At 46.5% G+C, this 24923-nt stretch overlaps 1 protein-coding gene across 1 annotated transcript in view; it reads left to right on the top strand.

Moving 5' to 3' along the window:
- Positions 1 to 16967, top strand: part of LOC113409651 (kelch domain-containing protein 4-like) — a 43189-nt gene extending 26222 nt beyond the window's left edge. Inside the window, exons 8-12 of the mRNA XM_026663808.2 lie at positions 4801 to 4882; positions 7585 to 7793; positions 8746 to 9154; positions 15330 to 15452; positions 16639 to 16967. Coding sequence (XP_026519593.1) covers positions 4801 to 4882; positions 7585 to 7793; positions 8746 to 9154; positions 15330 to 15452; positions 16639 to 16814 — 999 coding nt within the window. The 3' untranslated portion in view covers positions 16815 to 16967. The remainder of the gene's footprint in view (positions 1 to 4800; positions 4883 to 7584; positions 7794 to 8745; positions 9155 to 15329; positions 15453 to 16638) is intronic.
- Positions 16968 to 24923: the final 7956 nt, after the last annotated feature.

The raw sequence follows: 24923 nt of genomic DNA, 5'->3' as shown, positions 1-24923 counted from the left end.
ATGCTTAGAGGGATGAAATGTGATTGTCATCAGTTGCTGAGTCTCATGAATATCAAAAGATTCTGTCCCGCATCCTGGCCAAGACTCCTGTGGGTTGAACTTTCAACAATGGTCTTTGATTTTGCACTTAAAATCAATTAAGACAGAGCTGAGTTTCAATGACTTGACTATAGAGTGCCCTGAATTCTTATCCCAGCTGTAAGCACTGTGACCAAGCCACTTAACCGCTCCGTGCCTCAGTTTCTCCTTCTGTCAAAGGGAGATGAAAAGCCTGACCTCCCTCCCACTCTAGAGTTGAGGTGAGTATTCATTAGTGAATGCTTGCAAAGAACTTTGAAATTGGAAAGGGCTCATGTTATTTATGAATTGTGGATGCAAACAATATAAGGTAGAGATCTAACACTCTGAGTTGTGCTTGCAAAACAAGGAATTGGATGCCAACATTATATAATGGTGTGGGTGGGAAATTAGAGTGAGGGTGGAAGCCCCTTTAAAAATGTGGACCTCTGTGTGATAAGGAAGGTGCTTAATATTGCCAGGTCAGAGGGTAACCGTATGTTTCTGTTGAATAATAGTGCTTTGTAATCTTGCTTGGTGTCTGCATTTCAACAGCGATTTGAAAGTGTGTGTGTGTGTGTGTGTGTGTGTGAGAGAGAGAGAGAGAGAGGCATCTCTTTGAAAACAAGGAATTGTAACTCCCACTCCACCTCATCGATTTTTTCCCGTCCTTAAAGCATTATCATGTTTCATACACAGTGTGTTTACTACAGGGAGCCACACGGTTTTCAGGTGAGAAATAATGCAATTCTTCCTCCTAGCCCTTATGATACTGGAGCAGACAGCACTCGGAACACGTAATTTCCCCCCCACCCCAACTGTTCAGATTGCTGCGCTTAACAGCTGTGCTGTTAGCAGATCTATGCCCCTCATCGTTATGTGCCCCTTACACGCGCGTGCACACACACTCTCTTGTGCCCCTATGTAAAAAAAAAAAAAAGCCAGAATATAGCTTGGATTGTAGGGAAAATAACAACATGAATCCTTTATTGTGATGAGATGCTGATGTGGACACTAACAGTGTTAATTGAATTGGTATTTGCCAGGTGTTTCCTGGAAGGGAACATTTTCTTTCTCTTGCTTTTTTTTGTTTTGTTTTTTTGCACTGGAGGCTCCTCCCAGGGAGATGGTTACTAGACTGTCCAAAGTGGAAAGCTCCCAGCTTTCTGTGTGCTGATACCTGCAGCACAGAGCTCCCCTAATTACACCCAAGAAATATACATCAAGTCAGAAATTTGCTGTGTGGCTTGTTTTGTTTGTTTTTTGTCTCTTAATAAGAGCCGATGTGGACATAAAGAGCTCCCGCTGTTTCCCTCTTTCTCCCAAGACACAAATGTCATTGATGTCTTAGAGTTTCTGCCCCCAGCATCCCAAAGCCCCTACCTCGCTCAGCTCAAGTTCTGCAGCAGGAATAATGGCTACTGTGTTTGGGTCTGGATGCTTGTTATATACAGAGCACTGCAGGCAACCGGGCACCACCCCAGAAGAGGAGAATACTTCCAGTGTAGTGTTTCCATTCAGTGCACCAACAAAATGCAGCACTTCTGGCAAATGATACAATTCCTGGTGTGCTGTCCAAGCGCCAGTGCATGTGGTAGGCAAGAGGTTTGGATGTCAAGTGTACACCTGTATTTCTTGGGAGACTTCTACTGTTGTGCTGAAATTCAAGGTAGGGGACATTAAGGCCTGCTGAATCCAGAGCATAGTGCATTTTTTGGACAGGAACACCTGGGAGCAACCAATTTCTTCATTCTCACGCAGGTATATGGGAGCAGGGGATGTAGTAGCAGACAAAACACTTGCTGTTCAGCATCTGGAACCAAGGTTCAAGTGTGTCTTGAGGAGCTGCATGAGTTTGTGGACAGGAGCTCATGCCCCATAACCACCCTGGGTGGGATTTTTCAGATCACTAACTCTGCTCCCATTGATGTCAGTGGTGAAACTCTCACCACAGAGTTGGCCTTGTGCTGAGTGCTTTGAAAATCTCAGCCCACGTGTAAATTGACATTGCCGGCTCTGAAGAGGCCAGGGGCTAGGTTGGGGCTGGAGACTGATCTGCCCCTCGCTGTTGGAACGGAGTGCCTCCCCTGGCCGCTGGGGCGTGGGAAGCTGTGGGAGGTTCAGCCTGCAACTGCTGTGAGACTCTGTAACATGTGTAACAAAGCCGGATTGCAGTGAGCATCGCTATCTTTCCTTTCACCCTTAGGGACACTAATACTCACCCATAGTTTAAAAGATACAGACCCCGTGTAGAAATCAAGGCACCAGCGCTGTTTCCATTGGAGTCAATGGGAGCTGAATAGTGATCAAAGACTGTTAGCACTTTTCTGCAGCCCAGGGACTCCTCTGGGCCTCTTTGGTGGGGTAGGATGCCATTTCCAACAAAAGTGGGAGAGGTGGCGAAATCCCAATGTCCCAACAGCAGTGAGAATTCTCAGGACGGGAGCTAAAACAATGATTCTCTCACCCACATGCAGGGTGTTTTTCCCTAATACTTCAGGGAAGAACAGGGATGCATTGGGCTAAGATATTGCAGTTCAAGCTGTCCTCTTGGTTTAGAGCCCATTGATGTCAATGGAAAGACTTTCATTCATTTCGGTGGGATTCGCATCGGCTCCTTAGAGTCACATTCCGCCTACGGGTACGTGTGAGGCTCCTACTGAATTCAGCGGAAGCTGGTGTGGACAGACCTGAGTGCAGAATTTGGCCCTTTGGTTTTTAAAAACCTTCCTCCATCTTCCTTCAAGCAACCTGCCAGAGCTCATCCCACTGCTCCCACCAGCTGCCCTGAATCTCTCCAGAGATCCTTGCAGCCTCCCTGTGCACTCCATCTCCCATTTCAAACCTCAGCTGGAAATGTGTCCTGCCTCCCTTTCCTCTGTCTCTGCCTTTCTCTTTCCTCTCTCCCAATAGTTTAACATTTGACCCTATAACAATAATCATAATATAATATACTACACCTCTACCCCGATATAACGCAACCCCATATAACACAAATTCGGATATAACGCAGTAAAGCAGCGCTCCGGGGGGGCGGGACTGCGCACTCCGGCAGATCAAAGCAAGTTCAATATAACGCGGTTTCACCCATAACACGGTAAGATTTTTTGGCTCCCGAGGACAGCGTTATATCAAGGTAGAGGTGTATTATGAATGTATTATTATTATTGTAACTGTCTCATTGAACTCATGTACATACCTGTGTGAGGAACAAATATTTGATACTGGGCTTTTCAGTCTAGCAGAGAAAGGGGTAGCACAATCCAATGGCTGGAAATTGAAGCTAGACCAATTCAGACTGGAAATACGGTGTAGTTTTTAACAGTGAGGGTAATTAACCATTAGAACAATTTACCAAGGGTCATGGTGGATTCTCCATCGCTGGCAATTTTAAATCAAGACTGGATGCTTTTCTAAAAGATCTGCTGTAGGAATTATTTGGGGGAAGTTCTCTTTCCTGTGTTATACACAAAGTCAGAGTATGATCACAATGGTCCCTCCTGGCCCTGGACTCTCTGAATCTGGGTATGTTTTGTACACAAGATGCTGTATGAGATGGAGTTGTGTTGTGTTCTCTGAGATGGGCCTGAGTCAACATCCGGGATCTGAACACTTCTGAATTTTGCACCAGACCATCCTGACTTGGGCCCACTTCCCATTGCGCTTCCTGGATCCTATTTGCAGAATGAATCTGTTGCGTGCAGAATGTTGAATGCCACCACTCCTGGGGGGACGAGAAGTGGGAGCTCCAACTGAAGGATGGGTGGCTAATGACATTATTAAGAGACCTCCCACGGTGGCATTGCATACTGCTACCTTCAAATAACACATGTTGCTATGAGCACCAAAGTACAGGAATTCATAGGATAAGAAACAAAAGTGGGGGAGAGGAATGGAATTTAAAACCATGCATCTAATTACATCTGCTGAGGCATGGTCCTGCTCCCACTGTAGTCGGTGGGAGGTTTGCTGCTGCCTTCAGTAAGACCGGGATTGGGCCCCTTGTTTTATTCTGTTTAGCAGAGAAAGCTGATGCCAAACGCTTACAGTGACAGACGTAGTCAAGGTGCAGAAGGCTGTCCTCACCTCAGTTCCTGTTATAAGTGGCCGTGTAGGGGACCTGAGTGATCGTGTGGGAATTGTGGCAACTGTAGTTAAGCATGACCTGGGAGAGCAATAACGGAAGTTCAGGGGAACTTGAACCATAATACTTTCAGCTTCTGCTGTGCCTTCTGATTCAGAATCCCAAAGTACCTTACAAACGCTAGTGAATTTAGGGTCATGACACCCCTGTGCAGTAGGTGTCATCGTCCCAATTTCACAGATGGGGAAACTGAGGCACGGAGCTTGTAACTTGCCTGAGGGTCTCTCAGGAAGTCGGTGGAATATCAGGAATAGATCTTGGGTTTCTTGATGCCACAGTAATGCCCTTCTTTCTCTCTTTATAAAATTTGTCACTACCACTTAAAGCTACTTCCTTCTCATCGTCTCCGTCTTGCATGGCAACTGCCTCCCTGGGAAGAAAGTCATTGAGCAAGTTAGTTAAAGGCTGGGGTGCACAGATACTGGGCCTGATTGGCTACTGCCTTGCCCCTTGTGTTGTCAATTGCAGCTCTGCAAACTGGGTGTAAAGTGCTACTAGTCTGGTGCAGATGACTGCCAGGTGCAAGGCCGTGGAGAATCAGGTGTGTTGGGCCATTGCAATGTGTTTCATTTTATGTTTTATCCTTCTCTTCTTTGCAGAGAATTAAGAAAGATGTTGACAAAGGCACCCTGCACACCGACATGTTCCTGCTGAAGGCTGAAGGCGTGGGCAAGGAGGAAGGTGAATTGCCACTCAGCAACTGTAAAAGGGAACAGGGCCGGGTTGTGGTTGATGCTGAGCCACTTTAATATGCCAATCCTCTTTCCCTCTCGATGATGATTTAAAAAAAAAAAGAAAACTACCCAGAACAAATTTCACCAATTATGAAAACCACCACGTCGCTGGATCTGCCTCGATGCTAAGCGGACCAGATGGACCGCTTCCCCAGGACAAGTTGATTTGAATGTCTCTTCTTTCCAGGAGCAGTTAGAGGATTTGTACCAGGATTCTTGCTTTAAAAAAGGAAAGTTCAAGTTGAATGGAAAGATGAGATGAATTGGGTGACATGTGGGGCGTTTAGGGACAAACCTTTCCCCCACCCATGCATGCAGGCAGCTTTGTAGAGGACAATGGAGAAGGAATTCTTAGGCACCCATGGCTATTCAGCATCTGTTTCTGTGGCCCCAAAGCTGCAGTAGATTTCACAATTGCTGTATCCCCTCTCCGTAAGAGATTGATCCTATGGCATGCCTGCCCTCCCCTCTGCCTGCTACCCACATGGCCAAGGGCATGGCAGTCCTTGCAGGGATGGGATCTCTGGCACAGAGAGGGTGCGTGATTTTTGTGCAGGTTCCTCCAATGCTGCCCCTCTCCCAGCAGTGGAATCATACTGGGTCACTGATGTTCAGAGACTTGCAGGACCGTAGGAGCAGTACAGGATTTGCTCCTTTAAAGGACCTTGTTGACGGACAGGACAGAAACAGAGTAACTTAGTAAGTGAAATAGCAAAGCAATTGGAGCAGAGGAAGGGTCGAATGATGCTAGTGCAGTTGTGGAAGGGGAATGCAATAGGGTGTCATTGCTACTCCTTGCTGCAGTGCCTCTGCGTGCAGCCCAAGCCAATTGCTGATCTAGGTTTTGGAGCTGTGATTAGTACTAGCTATGACGTGTATGTAGGGAGAGCGAGCTAGCAGGCCCAGTGGGTTAGGACTAGGGCTGAGTTTGAGATCTGGCTCAGATCTGGGTTTAGGACTGAATCCAAAGTTCTCCAGTGTTCTGTGATGTCCAGATTTGGTTCTGACTCAGCCCCAGGTAGCAATGTTTGCCTCCAGATCTGGCTCTGGATCCAGCCTCTGTCACAATGGGATAGAGAGGTCCATTGCTCTGGTTCAAGCCTGCCTCTGGTTAGGCCACACTTTCAAGCCATAGAGACCAAAGTGTAAATGCTAGCTCTTGTCCTCATGCTGTTGGGTTTGGTGCTTGCTCTTCTGAGTCTTCATGTGTGCATGCAGTAAAACCCCCGTGCGGTTTTTCCCAGTTGGCATTCTCTGCCCATAGCGAGGCCTAGGCCCAGAGTAGCTGAGGGGAAGGGAAGGGCTGTGTTACAAGTTAGAACTGGCGTGCATGTGCTCCCAGGCTCCCCACCTCACAGGCTGCTAGGATTCGGGGCAGCTCGGAGCCTCGGAGAAGTTTTGTTAAGGTCAAAACAAAATGTTTGGATTTTTTTTTCTCAAAACAAAATTTTAGAATGTCCGTTCCCCAGAGCAGAATCTGTACAGCTCTGAAAACCTGGCCCTCGCTTGCTTTCTTGTCAATACAGGATCTGTGTCCTGTGCATACAGGGTGAATGACTCATGTATCTAGTAGGTGTTTCCCATCTCTACCTACTATGATCTTTCCTGTTTAATATCCACTAGCCACTGTTTATATAACCAAATGAGTAAGCTAGATAGGGGTGTCAAGGCTTAATTCTTCCTCCGTGCACCTTTCAGCAATTGTCATCTTGCCGGTCCCAGTATGAACCCTGTTCTCTCCCCAAACACACAGATTAGGCACGCTACTCTTCAGTGACCCACTGCTGGATTCTGTTTTGCATGGCTACCAATGCCCACTCAGTCCTATGTAGGTTACAACATATTTGTGTCTTGCATTTCAGAACTGGAATGGAGCTGCTAAAAATTTGGGTTAGAAAGGTTTGGAGGAGGAGGGCTTGGAACGCAGGCTATTTTCCACCCTGGGGTACTGCTTTTAAGGGTGACCTGAAGTCTCTGTTGAGTGAGCCTGGTATTCTTTCCTGGAAGACTAGAGCACTTAAAAGGCAACATAGACCATGTCTGCTGGTAGAAGAGGCCTGGGAAAGGTACCAGAATGCGGCATGCTTCCCAATCATTCCTAGAGACAGCTTTTTTTGTATTCCAGGGCCAATACTCTACTTGCTATGCACTCTGTGGGTAAAGTTTGCATTACAGCCGCTTATGGCATTCTAGGCTGCAAATAAACAGAGGAATTAAGTCTGACCGTGCCAGTGTATTACCTGTGCTATGACTAGAAATATGAGCTCCTCCCTTCGTTAAACACACATGTGCTTCCTCCCGCCCCACTCTGAAAAGCATATCTTGAAGATGGCTTTCTGTATTAAAGAGCAGATGTACAATTTTTATTTGCATACACAATTGCTTTCTAAGGGCAAAGAATGGAAAATGGAACATATGGATTAGCTGGGTGATTAAACTGGCAAATGCAAATCGTTATGATTAACATTATTTAAAGAAATTGTTGAAGATACTGTGAAATATCTAAGGAAACCAAAATGGGTCAGTGAGTTTCTTGCTGATATTGCTATAGAATTGAAGGGCCTTTGAAGTTTTGAAGCAGCTGGAATTTTCAGCCACCCCCTGTGTGAATTGACTTTCTTTGTTTCCTTCTCTTTTTTCCATTACCAGACAAGTGGGTATGGAATCGGCTTAGCCCGTCAGGTGTGAAACCAACTCCCAGGTCTGGCTTCTCTGTGGCAATAGGCCCCAATAACCGATCCCTTCTCTTCGGAGGTGTGCATGACGAAGAAGAGGAAGAGCGCATTGAAGGAGACTTCTTCAGTGATATTTATTTCTATGATATGGGAAAGAACCGCTGGTTTCCTGGACAACTAAAGGTATTGGAAAAATATATACAATAAATCCTCCTTGTTTATCTTAGCCCATGGAATCTGAAGCTTCTCTGATTTATGACTGCGTTATGGTTTTAAATCTAATTCTGTTCAGAGTGTAGCTACAAGTCAACTTTTTTGTGTAATTTGATACACTGAGGGAGCTATCTCATTATAGAATCCTTGTGGAAACGAAGCACTGGGGCTTTTATCTCAGTGTAGCTAGTCAAGGTGAACTCCAGGACATAAGGATATACGGTTGAGCTGGACTAGTTACATTGAGGTAAAAACCACAATGGTGGATTTTACCGCGAGATAGATAACCTGATATAAAAACATGCCTCTTTTTGCAGTGAAAACATACCCTTTAGCTGACCGATGAAGGGGGAGATAGAATGTTAAACCTTCAGACATGTCGCCCCAGATTTTTGGCATTACTCCAACTGTTTTCAAGGAGTAAACCAGATGCAGATGACCTGACTCAACTTCCTTCCTCCTGACCCCGGTGCTTCTTAGTCTGTTCTGAAAGAGGGAAAACCAGTCACATAACAACAGGCAAAGCTCCAGTCACTGTGTTTTGATTTCTCGGAATGGTGGGTCATTGTATTTTGCGCCAACCACAAACTAGTGAGTTCTCTGTGTGTATGTGTGAGTGAGTGTGTGCTGTGTTTCTCCTGCCCCAGCATACACTTTTGTATTAATAGAAGCAACAATTGCACACCACAGACTTTCCTGTTCTTCACGTCACAGCTAGTAGAGCAGTCACTGTTTGGTTGGAGCATGTGCCCATTGTCTGAGAATTATGGCACCAACAAACCTTAATTGAATCCCCAAATTGCCTTTAAGTGCATTGTGTTCACCACTGTATGGCATGTTATGCTGTACGTAAGTGTTGCTCAGATTCACAGTCGCATACAGTATTCTCTGACAGCTTTTCTAATGTGCTTCCTATCAATAGGGACCTAAATCTGAGAAGAAGAAACGTAGGCGAGGCAAAAAGGCTGAGGCAGAGGGTGCCGGGGATGGAGAGGCAGAGGGCCAGCCCCCTCAGGGCCCCGTGGAGATCGTCAAAGAGGTGGTGGCAGAGGATGGGACTGTCATGACGATCAAACAGGTGGTCTCTGCCCCTGAAGTGGAGCCGGAAAGGTCCGAATCAGAAGACGAAGAAGAGGCCGGCGATGAAGCCTCCGGCGAGCAGGTGGAGCCATGCCCACGTTCAAATGCTATGCTGGCAGTGAAGCACGGGGTTCTCTATGTCTACGGGGGGATGTTCGAAGTGGGGGACCGCCAGTTCACCCTCAATGACCTCTATAGCATCGACCTCCACAAGATGGAGGAATGGAAGGTCCTGGTGGAGATGGATCCAAGTAAGTTATGGCCACGGGTTAATCCTTTCCTGTGCATTTCAGGCAGTTAGAATACTCGGCGCTGGCATCCACTGAGTGTGCCCATGCCAGCCCTGCCAGCACCATCTCCAGCAGATACGGCACCTGCACCTCCCAAGAGGGCTCTTGGGCAGGTGCGGTTTTCAGCAGCACCATGAAAAAATGGAGTGGCTTTCTCCATAGCTGAAATTAACCCTTCGAACGCTGGCATTTTTCAGAGAGATCATAGCTTGGGAGGGTACAAATCCATGGGCTCCAAGGTACTTCACAGTTATCGCCATGCTGCATGCTTGGGCTGCTCACGACTTTGTGGTGAGGATAGGGACAGAGCTCAGATCCTCCTGCTTTGAAAACACATGCGCTTAAAATGTAAGCTGAAGGAGCATCTCTGTTAGCTGATAGCAATATAAGTCCTTTGGTGCACGGGTGTGTAGTTCTGATTCCATCCAGCAGAGGGCAGTGGCTTGCAAACTAGGGTGACCAGATGTCCCGATAAAATCATGACTGTCCCGATATTTAGGTATTTGTCCCGCGTCCCGACCGATTTTTAGCTCTGTCAAACACACGTGTAATTGTGAGCACACGCCAGTTAATTACAATATTTATACCACGGGGTGTAAGTAGTGGTGATAGCCAGGTGACTAACTGCATTTATCTTGCTCCTTTAATCCCACCTACACTCTGCCCTTACTTCATCTCCCCAAAGACACATTCTAAAGTTTTAAACTTCTGAGCAGTTCTCAGATCGCTGCCATCTCCCTCCCACAGAACATTTCTTTCTCAGCCTCCCTCCCAAATATGTGCTGTTTAAGGGTGCCGGACGGCCAAAACTCATTCCTGGACTAGTAGCTAGTTTAAGATCCAATATCCCATGAAGCATCAGAGCAAAAAAAGAAGGGGAATTGTGAATAATCTCCCTGTTCAATATGATATACTCCACTCTGGTAGACAGCAGGGATATCACACCTTCAAACACAGCATTATCATGTGCAAATAATGCTATTTTAGATAATGTTGTAGAGGTTTCTAAACCGTTTTATTTAAAGTTTTTTCTCTCCCCTCGTGGGCTGTACAGCTGGACTTCTGAAACTAGGGAGCTGGTCTTTGGAGGGCTACAAACAATGTCAGTGTTCGAATTCTTGAAATCACTGTAGAAATAGTTCTTCAGTAAAATATTGTGGCATGAACAGAATGCAGGGTGCTGTGTGGTAGATGGGTTCCATTGGCGTGGGTGTGGAATGGCTGTATTGCTCATGAGTGGAGAAGCCCAGAGTAAAACCTTGACCCCATATCTCATCGTTCTGTCTAGGGTACTTATACAGCCCGTTGTATTAATGTAGATGGAATAAATGGCCCTACGGTGTTAACGGAACCTAGTCACTTTCCAACATTAAATAGCCTTCAACAAAGTTCAGGGTTTGCTATGCAGAGACTTTAGCCTCCTTAGCACCACGGCAAACCCATTGTTACAAATCCTTTTAACCTCTTATTAAAGATACAGAAAAGACCGAAAAAGAGTTAAAGCCTTTAAAAGGTAAAGTATTCACTAAGGCTTTCATTTTAACAACATCCCTTGTTCCTTTTGCCTTTAGCTGGAGAGAGTTTTAAAAGGAAAAAAACCCCTTGTCTGCCCGTCTCTTAGATGGGATCAAAGATGGTAAAAAGTGTCCGGTGGGGGAAAAAATAAGCTAGTTGAGAGGAGCTGGAGCTGTTGCTACTGCTGCAATTGCTGTTAAAGTCCGATCCCGTTTCATCCCAGGTGGTGTTTGGGATTCAGCTAGAGCCAGAAAAGGTGGTGGCGTCACCTCGGTTCTTCTTTCTGGCCCCGTCTGGTCAGAGCATCTCTCAGGGCTAGGACAAGGAAGGTCCAGGGTCCCAGGAGACAGTGGGGTAGTAGCCATAATGGTGAAGCTCCCTCCAGTAGTCAGTTTTTCTCCCAAAGTCGTCTCCTTCCAGGACCCCAAAGGGAGTGGTGGGTGAAATAGCCAACCTCCCTCATCATTTTGTCCACCAGTTAGGCCTCGTTTCCAAAATACCAATTTTGGTTCACTGATTTCCAGTCTCACACTTCCCTTGTTTACCAGGCATGATCTTAACACAGCCCTTGTGGCCTTTTTGTTTGGACTAGTGCAGTTCTTGTGTCTCCCGTTCATGCCGTTTCCCATCAACGTCTCTCGTTAGATGTCGTTGGGACATCTTACGGACTTTCACATACATTTTACGGTTGAGCTCACAATTAGGGTCAATTTTTAAGCCCAGTTATCAAACAGACCATAATATCCAAGTGCCTCACAGTCTTTTAATATGTTGATCCGCAGAGCACCCGGGAGGCAGAGCAGGACTACTATCTCCATTTTATAGGTGGGGTACCAAGGCACAGAGAATACACCTCCACAGCAAAAAACCCCCATGGCAGCAAGTCTCCAAACCCAGGTCTACAGACTCCGGCTTCTGGGACTCGCACTACGCTGCTAAAAATAGCTTTTAGATGTTCTGCTTCACGGTTAGAAACCCATCCCCCTCCCCGGGCTTCAGAGTCCGGAGGTCCAGCCTGAGTCAGAACATCCACAAGTGTATTTTTAGCGCTGTAGCATGAGCCCTGTGAGCCGGAGTCTGTAGACCCAGGCAATGGGACTCGCTGCCGTGGGGTTTTTTTTGGCTGTGAAGATGTACCCTGAGGGTATGTTCACACTGCAATTACACATCCACTGCTGGCCCATGCCAGCTGACTCAGGCTAAGAGGCTTAGGCTAACGGGCTGTTTAATTGCGGTGTAGCGGCTGCAACTCTCCCATCTCGCAGGGCCCTAAAGCCCAGATTCAAGCCTGAGCCTGAACATCTACACTGCAGTTAAACAGCCCCACAGCCTGAGCCCTGCGAGCCTGAGTCAACTGGCACAGGCCAGCAGAGGGTTTTTAACTGCAGCGTAGACATACTCTGGGCGGCTAAGTGATTTGCCCAAGGTCACACATGAAGTCTGTGGCAGAGCATGGACTGGACCCAAGGTTTCCCAAGTCCTAACTACTACATCATCCTTCCTCTCACTCATTGTGCATTCACGTGCAGTCTCCAAACTAGCCATTTGTCATTCCTGTCTTTGGAGGGAAGTGAATCTTTGCCAGCTAGTGGGGCGAGAGAAGAAATTACGTCCTCACTTCACAAATTAAGAAATTAAGTCAGTTGAGGTCAAGTGATTTGCCTAAGTCCACAGTGAAAGTCTGTGGCACCGGGAGGGTTTAGAACTCAAGGGTTCCTGACTCCCTCTCCTGTGCTCCGGCCACTGTGCTGTGCAACAATCATGATGATGATAGATCAGGTTTGTTTTCTTTCTCCCAGACAGGCAGACTAAAGCAGCTCCGACATAAAATCCTGTTCTCAAAGCCACAGTCTGAGTTCATGCACATGGCATGGATCTCTGCATCCAGTGTCCTGCCTGCATTCAATCTCAACCTAGAGTTCACCTGCACAGCACCTGATACTTTAAGAACAGTCAGAGTTACCATTAGTGCTGGAATAAGGCTAACTGGGGCCAAATCTCACCTAAGCCTATAGTCTTTCAGTAATGGTCTGTTTAGGGCAACATGGAAACAGGTGAATCATTGCAGAGCAGATTTCAGGAGGGACCGTATTCTTTAGCTTGCTGGCAGCAGGCTCCCTTTACACAGAGCGGAACTAGATTTGGCATAGCTTAATCCGGACAAGAACCTTCCCTGGCCTCATGACCTCCAGTCGACTGGCCTTATTTATTGTGGGCTCACAAATTCTTCCCTTAATCCCCTGGTCATAAAGAATGTTTATGGCCTCTCCTAATGGTACTGCATTGTGCCCTGAGTGTTTTTTGTGTAAAAGTAAGTTTTGCCTGGGGTGAATGCAGGGAGGATAAGGAATTTGGGAAATCTTATGAGCCAAGTCTGCTCGCTTCCTACTGGGAGTGATACTCCGCAGCCAGAAATAAAGGGGCTTCCACTTCACCTGAGCTGTGAGGAGGTGATAAAATCATCAATGGGGTCACTTTGAAGTCAGCAGGAGGGACAAGAATTGAGCACATTTCAGTATACAGATGTGTCAAAACGACTGGCATGAAGCAGGGGATTCCACACATGATTGTGACCCCCTCGCCTAGACACTCCCCAGGCTTTCAGAGCTCATTGCCACTTGCTTTCCCCGCCACAAACCGCGGCGGTTCCTGCACACCGCCAAAGAGATCTGGAGGTCCAGATTTTCAGGGGAGCCTTGTAAGCATGTTGCCTGTTGGTTATTCTCTAGGAGTGGGGCAGTGTCTGGCAGGCAATACTGACTGCGGCTTCTCTGCATGGCGTCGGGAAAGTTAATTCAGGTCTTTCCCCTAATGAATCCACCTACAGCATGTTCACTCCAAGCTTTCACTTAAATCCACCTCAGTACCCACAGCCCTCAGAGAGGCCAGAACCACTGATGCTACCCTGTGCTTCCAGTCAAATCGATTCAGAAATGCCCCTGAGGGTAAAGCTTTAAAAGCCAGGTCCTTGGTTCTCACTTAATATCTTTGGCACGTGATTTTGAGGTGAGTGTAGAGAACAGGTTATCTGGTAACGCTGTGTCTTCAACCCCCTCCCATTTTCACATCTGTATAACTAGATAATCTGGATGGAATTTCCTTATTCTTCCCCCTTCCACTCGCGCGCTCTCCTCTCCCTCAGTGGCCTTGTAGGGCAGCCTCATTGCTTCCTGTGTTCGCTCAGTGCCTCTCTGTGCTTCTCTCATGTGGACGAGGACGGGAAATGGGCTGTAGGAGGGTAACTGGGAGCATGGAAGTTGAGCCCTTGAATTCCCATCCCACGTGGCATTGCACAGCATTGTCAGCATTCTCATTTATTATCGGTATAGCAGCCAGCCTCGTTTGAGGTGCATTTGTGAAGGCAAGCCACCTGCCCCGAGGCGCTTACAATCTAATGAGACTGTGGGGCAGGCTCCAAAACTGTATTTCTTATTATTTTTTTTTATTACTTGTATTATGGTAGCACTTAGAACTTCCAACCAGGATCGAGGTCCCATTGTCCTAGGTGCTGTACAGGCATAGTGGAAGACAGTCCGTGCTCTGAAGAGCTCACGGATTAAATCTGTGGTTCTGAAACGTTTGTACTTGTGACCCCTTTCACAGAGCAAGCTTCTGAGTGTGACCCCCCCCCTTATAAATTAACACCATTATAAATGCTTGAGGCAAAGTGGGGTTTGGGGTGAAGGCTGACAACTTGTGACGCCCCATGTAACAACCTCGTGACTCCCTGAGGGGTCCCGACCCCTGGTTTAAATAGACAAGACAGAAAAGGCTGAGAGGGGAAACTGGCAGCAGCTACTGTCTCAACTTGCTGATCTACTTAAAAAGGCAATGTACTTAGAGTGGGGTCAGAGTACTTAAAGGGGCAATGCACATCTCTCTCTCTCTCTCTCTCTCTCTCTCTCTCTCTCACACACACACACACACACACACACACACACACACACACACACACACACACACACACACACACACACACACAGTGTCTCTATCTCTGCCTGCCATGCTGTCTCCCCTCCCTCCATTCGTGCTGCCTTGTAGAGTGTGAGGCTACATTAACAATAATGGGTTAACCCTTGAGGGCTCAGCCGAGTGCTAGCTCATCATTTAGCAGTAAGGCATTCCCTGGGAAATAGCCCACCCTCTGACTTCACCACCTCAACCAAGCTTCACAATCATCATCACTGTGTACCAGTATTAAATTGTTTGTTTAAAACTTATAGTGTGTGTGTGTGTGTGTGTGTATATGTACATATATATGTGTGTATATATATATATATATATATATATAATCTTTTGTCTGGTGGAAAAAAATTTCCCTGGAACCTAACCCCCCTATTTACATTAATTCTTATGGGGAAATTGGATTCGCTTAATATCATTTCACTTAAAGTCGCCTTTCTCAGGAACATAACTACAGTGTTAAGCGAGGAGTTACTGAAGTTCAGAACTTGGTGTCTCATGGTGGCTGAACTGCAGGGTGGCTACGTGACAACTGCTCAGCTCAGAAAGACGGGACACCTGTCTGACTGTCTCATTCTCCCAGTAACAATTCCAGCCACCCCAAGAGGGTTTATTGTGTTTTGTTTATTCATTGTATATGTTTGTTTTACTGTTGAAGAAACTCAAGAATGGCTGGAAGAGTCCGAGTCCGATGAGGAGGGGGATGATGTGGAAGGTGCAGAGGGAGGTGGTGATGATGATGATGAGGAGGGCTCTGATGAAGAGAGTGAAGACGATGAAGGTAATTATGCTAAAAGGAATGAGAAGAACACATGGATTGGTAGATGTCTGGGGTGTGTTTTGCCCCACATCTGCAATTTTGGCTGCCTTGCTCCAGTTTGTGATGTTCTAGAGCTTTCAGCCTTGTCTCTGGTTTTATGAAGTGGCTTCAGAATTTGAAAATGCTGTGCTTTATTAGGAGTACTTGTGGCACCTTAGAGACTAACAAATTTATTAGAGCATAAGCTTTCGTGGGCTACAACCCACTTCTTCGGATGCATATAGAGTGAAACATATAGCATGAACAGGTGGGAGTACTTAATTGGCCTCTCAGAGTTGGTAAGACAACTCCCACCTGTTCATGCTCTCTGTATGTGTGTATATATATCTCCTCAATATATGTTTCACTCTATATGCATCCGAAGAAGTGGGTTGTAGCCCACGAAAGCTTATGCTCTAATAAATTTGTTAGTCTCTAAGATGCCACAAGTACTCCTGTTCTTTTTGCGGATACAGACTAACACGGCTGCTACTCTGAAACCTGTGCTTTATTAGCAACCCAAGCCACCTTTTAATGACAGCTTGAGCCCACTGGGATTTTCCAGCAATAAGATGCTACAGGGAATTTAGGAACAGGTAATGGCTCAGCGCTTTTCACCTTCAGGATACGTTTACAAGTGTCAGTCCTCACTAAACCGTCGCGGGGGGGGGGACTGTCATGGATCAGAAACCTGCTGGCTTTGCTGTCCTGTGCTCAGACCAGTACTTCCCACCTCTATCTCAGAAAGAGATGCAGGGAGTTTTGCAGGTCAGGGTTGAGGTTCATTGACACAGCTACGCGTGGGCTCAGAAGGGGGATATTGGGTGGGGAGAGGGCATTTTCAGATAGTATGTTTGCACTGCACATATGTCTGTTTGCCTTTCCAACCAGGGCTGCTAGTCCTTTCATTTAAAAAGGCAAAAATCCAGCGGCAAGTTGAGCTTTCCAAAAGAAATCCTATTTCCATAGTACACTCTGTTCCATGTTTGCCTGTGTCCTGGGGAGAAAAACCATTTCCCCTGGCTATCGATAGTCTTTAAACTGTCGCATTAAAATACGTTCGCTGCAGCGTCCTCTCAACCGGCCCGGCACATGGGCAAGCAGATTGCTTTCATCAGCTGTTTGTGACCTCTCTCTTCCTTTCTGTTTCCCTCCTGTCTTGTGCTAGAAGAGGAGCGGCACCCATCTGTTCAGCTTGATGAGAAATACACAGACTATCTGCCCAGGACTGAGCAATACTGGATTAAACTAGCCCGCCATAATATGGGCCCTGATGCAAAGGAGAAGAAGGTGGCGAAATTGGCACATGCGATGGCAAAGACTTTTTATGAAGGTTCGGTCTAGATGCATGTGCTGCTGAGAATGAGCAGTGTGGGTGCAGACACCTCACTGGGACAACGGCCAATTGAACCAGCCATCTAAACCTGATGTACCTCTTATCCGGTATGTACTGTAGGTTCCAAAGGCCCCTGGCTGCTACGCACTAATGTCTCGGGCAGTCCAAGGCAGGCGTGCCTCTCTGCTAACAGTGTATTTCTGCCATTATCACCCTGTAAACAGGCCTTCGTAAACAGGATTGCTGGCCGGGAATGTGTTCTGCTGAAATTTGAATACACATTGTAAATTTGTTGACAGCTGTTTAAGTTGGCTGAAGACAGACTGCTTAATAAAATCAGAACATCACTTGAGGTTCCTAGCCCCAAATGTCCTTCATCTGGCCAGGGGCTGGGTATGATTTTTTTCTAAGTGCTTTCATAATAAAGTTGTTTGGTTGAGTCATTTTGTTTTTTCCTTAATTAACCCTCCTAACTTTTAATTCCTTTGCTCTTGTCATGCAAAATCAATTTTGGGGGGCCCCCTTTGCATCCACCAGAATCCCCTTAATCACCCCACTGATACCATTGGTTTTTCTTACTGGCAAAACAGTCTATAGATCCATTTAAGGTTCAAATGCAAAGCAGTTCCATTTAGGACCCCCGCAAGTTCACTCCTCTTCAGATTTAACTAAGATCTCTTTCCTAGTGCGGGTCTGTTGTCCCCAAGTGCTCGGACAACGTGACGTGGAAAGCCTCCTGATGGCCAGACTGCTTCGTCACTAATAGTCCTGTTTCTGTACTGGATTGGCTGTTCTCTTGGTGTCGACAAGAGCTGACCAGGTGGATTGAGGACGGAGGTGTGACAGGTTTACAAGCCTACAATTTCTTGGTGGGATCCTCTCTGGAAGGCACCCTCCCTTCCTTTCCTCCTGTTCCTGAGTATTATTTTTGTGGAGTTCTGCAACTCTTTATTGTTTAGCCTCTTTTCCTGCTGGGCAGCAGCCTCACCTAGCCATGTTTAATTTTTTCTCAGCATCTATTTCCGGAAGATATTTGGATCTCGAGGGACAGTGCGTTATAAATAAAACATAGTATAGGACAGGGAGCTGTATTTTCCAGGGTCCCTCTCTTGCATATGCTCATTTCCAAGTCCCTCTCTCCAGCTCCTGCATTTGCCTACATCTCTGAAGGTTTTATTTTAATTCAGAAATATCAACATAAAAATGCTCAGCCTGAGGGAGGCTTTTTGAAGTGGGATCCTTCATCTTCCTCTTGATGGGTGCCTGTCTCATTTCCCCCACCTCGACTTTATAGCAAGAGGACAGTCTATCCAGGAAAGACCTGCTGAGAGTCACTATGGAGCTGATGCCATCCCTTAATTATCAGAGGTGTCTACCTCTCAGTAGAGGATTGCATACACAAGCAAATTCACATCTAGCATAAGCCTTTGGCTCCCCTGAATCTGGCCCTGCTGCCTCGGTAAACTGCCAGCTCTAGGAGTTCCACACACGTTTCGTCATGGCAGGGTAAAGGAAGAGAGGTTGAGCTATCTGTCTTGGTGTAGTCCGCTCCTCAATACCCTAAAGCACAATCCAGGCCAGCTCAGCAGAAGAGGCACACTGTATACAGGTCCTCGACAGTGGCTTGTCATCTTGGAATCGTTTGCTTGGTGGCATTACGATTTTATCTGTAACAGCAACGTGTGCTGGTGGTAGCTGCCTTGCAGTGTCACTTTTTTGGCTTAATGGTCGCTCTCCCCATGGCGTGAGTGGAGGAGGCTTTGTTTGAAAACCAAAGGAGAGTTAGCCTGGCTCTTGCTTATGGTGCCAGAGGTACGGGCTCAAATCCTGAGGTAGCACAGGAGGTGGAAGCCAAAATTATACACTGGCGGAGATTATATGGCCTATGTTATGCAGGTGGTCAGGCTAGATATTCATAATTGTCCCTTCTAGTCTTAATGTCTGTGAGTGAACCAAATGTGTCCCCACAAGCTGTCCAACATACAGTTCCCATCACAGGTGTGCCCGATGGAGGGAACAGTGGCTGGGCTCTAGGGTCCTATTTGGAAGAGCTGCTCAAGCTTGGGTGAGAAACATCAACCACTGACTGGAGGTGCGGTGTTTCTCTGCTGACTCACACAAGCAGCAGGACTTAGGTGGGTCTCATTCGCTCGCTTGCCTTCAGCAGCACTGCACGGCTTAGACCCAGGTCCTCCAAGGTATTTAGGCTCCTAACTTCCACTGATTTCACCTTTTGAGGTGAAATACCTCTGAGGAGCCGAGCCTTAGAGCTGATCTGAAGGGAAAGCTCGACGTAGCCAGCTCAGGTGGGAATTGGGGCCAAGTTTAGGTCGACCTGTTTTGAAGCATGATGAAGTACGGCAATGAGAGTGGGTGACTGGCTCCTGAGATGGGAGACGTGGGAGTAAATGCTAAGCCCAGAAGGGGAGAGTACTCAGCCTGCTGAACCAGCTGTCAGTGGGAGGCTGATAGAGAGAGCCAGTGTTTTGATGCTGGGGCCTATCCACTACCCAAAATCCCCCAGCCTGCTGAGTAGTTAAGACAGAAGCATTTTACAGTGGCTACCATCTGCCAATGCTGGCATCATGCCAGTCATCCCCATGTGTCTCCAGCTGGGAGGCCAAACGGGATGAGTGGTTGCCAGGAGTTCCAAGAAGGCCTCTGCTGCTCTCCTGAGGGGAGATAGCTACAGATGAAAGTGGTGGCCTTGGTACTTGTGGTCTGTGCCCCTGCATCTTTTGAGCATGAGTAAACGCCGCACTTGGAACTGGGGAGAGGACTGTTGTACGCGGTGCTGTCGTCCCATTAACCCCTTGCTCCTGCCTCCATGTTAAAGACACCACCCACTGCCGACGTCATTGGTGTGGAAGCAGAGCTGTAACTAGACATTTTAGTGCCTGGGGTGAGCACGCATATTTGTGCCCCCTGCCATTTTGGGGGGGGGGGGGCATTTCTCCACCCCATTTTTCCGCTTTGCGGCTTTGCACCCTGGGCGGCTGCCCTGCCCTGGTTATGGCCCTATGTGGAAGGATTAGTTCTGAGATAATATTCAGTCTCAAGCAGTACTTGTGACCTGGTTTGTATTGTTTTGTTTTTAATCTGAGCAACCTGCGAGATGGCCTGAATTTGTGGGTTTCAGTAGGGAATCTCATTTATTCCACAGCGATCCCCTTATTTATTCCTTTAAAAGCTTTTATGAAATTGATACCCCAGACCCTGGGAAACTATTACGTCTTGGGTTTGGGGAGGGGGACAGGGGCATGAGCATTTTGAATTGCTCGCCTACGCCCTTGCTCCCCTAAACAGCCGCTGTGCCCAGGGCGTTGCTGTCCTTCCAGCAGAGCATTGCTGTCGCCCACAGGGATAATAACGGAGGGCGTGCGGGCACCTCAGTTACAGCAAACAACAGCAACGACTCGACTCAACTCAACACCGTAAAGAGCCAGCGCCCCTCGTGCGGAGAAACCCTAGACTGTTTTGTGTATCGCTTCTGCGGGGATGTCGCCAGGGAATGTGGCTCTCAGGAGAGTGGCAGTAGGTTCCTTGAGGCTAATTAGAACACAATGGAGATTAAATAAACAAGGTTCCATAAAACAAGCTGCCCATACTATTTAATTGTTAAGATAAAAACATAGCTGATAAGGAAGCACCTTGCATGCAAAATTGCAGGGGAGCGGTGAAAACAGTGTTTGTGGCTACCCAGGGAATGAATCTACCAGCACTCGCTCCATTAAAAGCATCAAGCGGTGTGTTGTCTTGTCAGTGGGGTTAGTTCACAAGGCTTCATCTCACTGCCATTTAGTCCATTTTGTGTCGCATCCGTGGTCGTGTGTAAAGATTCGTAGAACCTGCAGTTTTGCTGTGTTGCTGATTTTTATTGTCCGAAAGTAGCAATTAAAAAATAGCAGGGTCTGGAAGCAGGGCTCCATTTCATTGTTCCCTTCCAGAATTCGAAACAGATTGGGTAGCATGCTTTTTATTTATTTATTTTATTTTGCCAAATTTATTTTATTATTTTTGTATCTTTCCGTAGCCTTTGGTTCCTTAGCTGATGGGCAAAAAAATAAAATAAAAAAGGGAAGTACATTAGCAGCTGTATCAGGGAGGTTCTTTCTCTCTTTCTCATACTGCCCGTGTAAGACTGCTGAGAGAGCCTTATGCAGCAGATGCGCTAGAAAGTGTGTGACAGTGGTTTGAATTTTTCCTTTTTCCCCCTTTATTCTTTTTCAAAGGGTGAATCTGAAATGTAGTTGTGTGTGTTTGTGCCAAGCTAGCTTTTCACCGGAATGGGGTTGGTGTGTCGGGGGGCGGAGGGGGGGAAGATGGGAATGGCTCCTTCTTTGTCTTTATATTTTTTCTTATGGGAATAACTATATTGAGCAATTCTGTCCTGGGAGAGAAATATTCTGTAAAGGAGAGTTTGCTGAGATTCACTGAAAACAAAAACCACAATAAAGCTCAAATTAGAGAGTGTGTGTGTGTGTGTGTGTGTGTGCGCGCCAGCCAGCCAGCCAGCCAGCCAGCCAGAAGAAAAATCAAACTGTGTTGACCCATTTGGAATACTTGTGGGGAGCCCCTGGGCCATGGGAATACCTTGCTGCTGGTGGTGTTAAAAGGGCGCTATCAAGTAGTTTAGGCCCCAAAATGTAGGCTTAGGGTTTTTTTTGTTTGTTTGTTTTTTTAAACAAACAGCTTTTGCAAAACTAGGCCTTAATCCTGCTATTGGCACCCCATGGCTAGAGCCTTAAACCACATGGAATCTCATGAAAAGTTCTACTTCAACTACAGTTATTGGCTTTGAAGCAGGAATTAATGCAGGGATGTCCTTTGCTTTGTGTTACGCAGGTGATTACACTAGAGAATTGCAATGGTTCCTTCTGGCCTGAAATCTATGAAATCAGTGAAGCTCTGCAGGGGAGCAAGGATCTGTCCATATGGGCCTAACTGTGGGATCAGGACCCTGAACTGGACTGAAAAGCGTTAATGTGTTTCTATTATTTAAATGAAAGCTTTATATATATATATATATATATATATATATAAACAGTCTCCTGCCAAGTTGGAATCCCAACCACAGCTGCACAGAGAGCTTGATCGTCAGAGGGACTGAGCACCAGCAGCTCCTATCGCTGTGTGTGAAACCAGAAAGCAAAGCCACCAAGTCTGGTTTCATTGCTCAAGCTGAGGGAAATGCACAGTATAAACAAACAGCATATTTGGGGACCAAATTATGTCAAACAATAAACATGCCTGGCTCTTTTGGGGACCAGTCTAAAGCCCATTGAAGCCTTTCAGTTGACAATGGATTGGGACCATAGTGCATTTTGCCCAGACGTCTCAAAGGGCTTTACAGAAAAAGAGTACGTACGATTATCCTCGTGGGGGAAACTGAGGCACAGAACGATGAAGTGACTTTGCCCAGGGTCATACCGCAGGTTGAGCAGAGCTGAGATTAGAACCCAGGTCTCCTGGCCAGTGTTTTATCTACTGGAGCCCACGGTTTCTCATAAAAACCAAAATGTTTTCAATGTTCAGTGATTTAAGGGGTGATGAGCAACATATAGAAGGGTTGTGCCTTTTTTAGTGTGTATATGTTGAATGTGATTTTTATCTTGGCAGTGTCCCTTTAAATGTATTACGTTGCTCATTTTGCAAAAAGGCTAGAATTTAAGCATTTACATTCAGGAAAGAATTTAAAAAAAAATATTTTTTTTTTTGGTAAATAATCAAGCTGCTTTTCCCCTCTCCCCCCAAATAAAATAAAGAGAAAAGGCCAAGGCAATTCTTTTTTCGCCACTGCATGTATGAGAAAGATAAGAATATATTCAGCGTTCCCTTTCCTTTTTAGTCCACACACACAATAATTGCACTGTAACCAGAAAACAGTTGGCATGCACTTGGGGGGGGGAAATGGAGAATAAATGAAGATGCTGACTGAAAACTTGTATTGACTTCAGGATTCAGACCAAAGGCAACAATGTAAAGATTAGTGGTTTCATGTCTAGTTGAAGGTTAACATGGGTTGTAGCCCACAACAACAAAAAAGATTGTTCATCCTTATTAATTGAGATGCGAATCTCTTTGTGGGTGGGTGGCTAATAGAGAGAAATGAGCAAGAGTTGGCATAAGAGCTTATTGGATACCAGCTGGGATAATGAAGTGCACTGGCTAATCCAGAAACGAACCAGCTCCGTGTGTACTGGCAGAAAGCTGGGGATGTTGTTCTGTGATGGGGTCCCTTCTGCAGCTTTGAGCGACTGTCCAGTCATTTCTGATTCACGCGGGTTTGCTTGGGAAAGGTCAGGTATCAGGTTGCGAAACCTGGAAGTTGAAGTTTACCCACAGGACAAGTATGGGTAACATGCAGCTCTCGCATGCATGCTGCCCAACCCTCATCCCTTCCTCCAGGGACCTCCTCTAACCGTGAAGACCTTGTTTGATCTTTATGGCACTGTGATGATGGTGTTTACAGACCCCGCACAGAGCTTAAGGAAGGGAAGGAGCAGTACTGGGTCAGAAGGGCCCCACCCCTCAGCAGCTGCGGAACAAGTGCCTAATGGAGGACCTGCTCAAAGGGGGACTTGACGGTGAGTGAAGGAGAGGCTGTCCAAAGAGAGGAAGCCAGTTGGCAGCCTCTGGAGGCAAAGCGAGCCAGAGGAGAAGGGTCTGGACTGTGGGTAAGACCCCAGATGGGAGGGTAAGGGCCTGACCCTTTTCCCTCCCCCACTCCCTGCTGAGGCAAAATAACTGGATGCTAGGAAGACAGCTGAAGAGTGAGCTGCTGAGACTGATTGGGATCTCTGTGTTGGGGGCGAGGGGGCTGCAACCACACCTCCAAGCCAAAGAGACAGCAGGGAGGTAGGAAGCTCAGGACTTAGTTCTTCTGCCCCCACAATCGAGCCACACCCTGCTGACCCCTGAGTGAAACACACTACAGGCATGCTGAGTCCTTGGTCTCTCTGGTGAAGCTGCCAGTAGTGGTGGTTTACTGGGCCCGGTTGGAACTGGACTGAGACCCTCCCAGTTCGTTTTGCGTAGGCCCTCCAGCTGCCATCAGATAACCGCTTTCAGTCACAAATGGCCTGGCCTGGATTTGAACTAGTGACCTAGCACTAAACGCCTCACATACCAGTACACTCAGGTGCTATCCACTCCTCATTTTAAACTAGCAAAGGCACTGCCTGTATCTACCTTGTCATCTGTCGCTCTTAGCACTAGAAGAATTAAGTATGGTGAAAGTTTGATCAGATGACTGTCTAAAGCCCTTCCTCATAAAACAGGGTCCATTTTAGATACCTGGTGTCATAAACAGACAGTTAAGGGTTAATTCCTCTTTTTACCTGTAAAGGGTTAAGAAGTTCACATAGCCTAGCTGACATCTGACCAGAGGAACCAATGCGGGGACAAAATGTTTTCAAAGAGGGAGGAGGGAAATCAGTCTTTTGTCTGTTCAGTAAGTTTTGTGCCGGAGTGAAGGATCCAGGAATCAGCCATCTAACATTTCTTAAAAGTAGTAAGTGTTTAGAGAAGGAATGTATTAGATTATGTTTATTTTCTTTTGTGACTTTCTTTTGCATAGAGGGAGAATCAAATTGGGTTTCTTTGTGTAACTTTAAGATTTTGCCCAGAGGGACATCCTCTGTGTTTTAAATCTGTTGTCTGTGAGAGTAGCTTGCATGCTAATCTCACAGAGGTATTCCTTTCACCCTTTTTCTTTAATTAAAAGTCTTCTTTTAAGAACCTGATTGATTTTTCCTTGTTTAAGATCCAAGGGTTTTTTGGATCTGGGCTCACCAGGAATTGGTGGGAGGTGAATCAGTCTCAATCCTGCCAGGAAAAGCGGGATAAGGACTGGAGAAATATTTGGGGGGAAGACAGAGTTTCCAAATGACACTCCCATAAACGTTTGTTTAAACTATTTGGTGGTGGCAGCTACTATATCTAAGCTGGTGAATAAGCTTAGGGGTTATCTCATGCAGGTCCCCACATCTGTACCCTAAGTTCAGAGTAGGGGTGACACCTGGTTTCCCCAAGTGGCTTTAGGTTACAGAGGTCAGATAGAAGAGGTGTCAGCAGCAGGGCAGATATCAGTGTGAGGGAGTGGCAGTTAAATTAAT

The sequence above is a fragment of the Terrapene carolina genome, unplaced genomic scaffold, assembly GCF_002925995.2.
Source record: "Terrapene carolina triunguis isolate 2854851 unplaced genomic scaffold, T_m_triunguis-2.0 Scaffold33911, whole genome shotgun sequence".
Classification (NCBI taxonomy): Eukaryota; Metazoa; Chordata; order Testudines; family Emydidae; genus Terrapene; species Terrapene triunguis.
The sequence above is the reverse complement of the archived record's forward strand: the minus strand, read 5'-3'. Positions and strand labels throughout refer to the sequence as shown.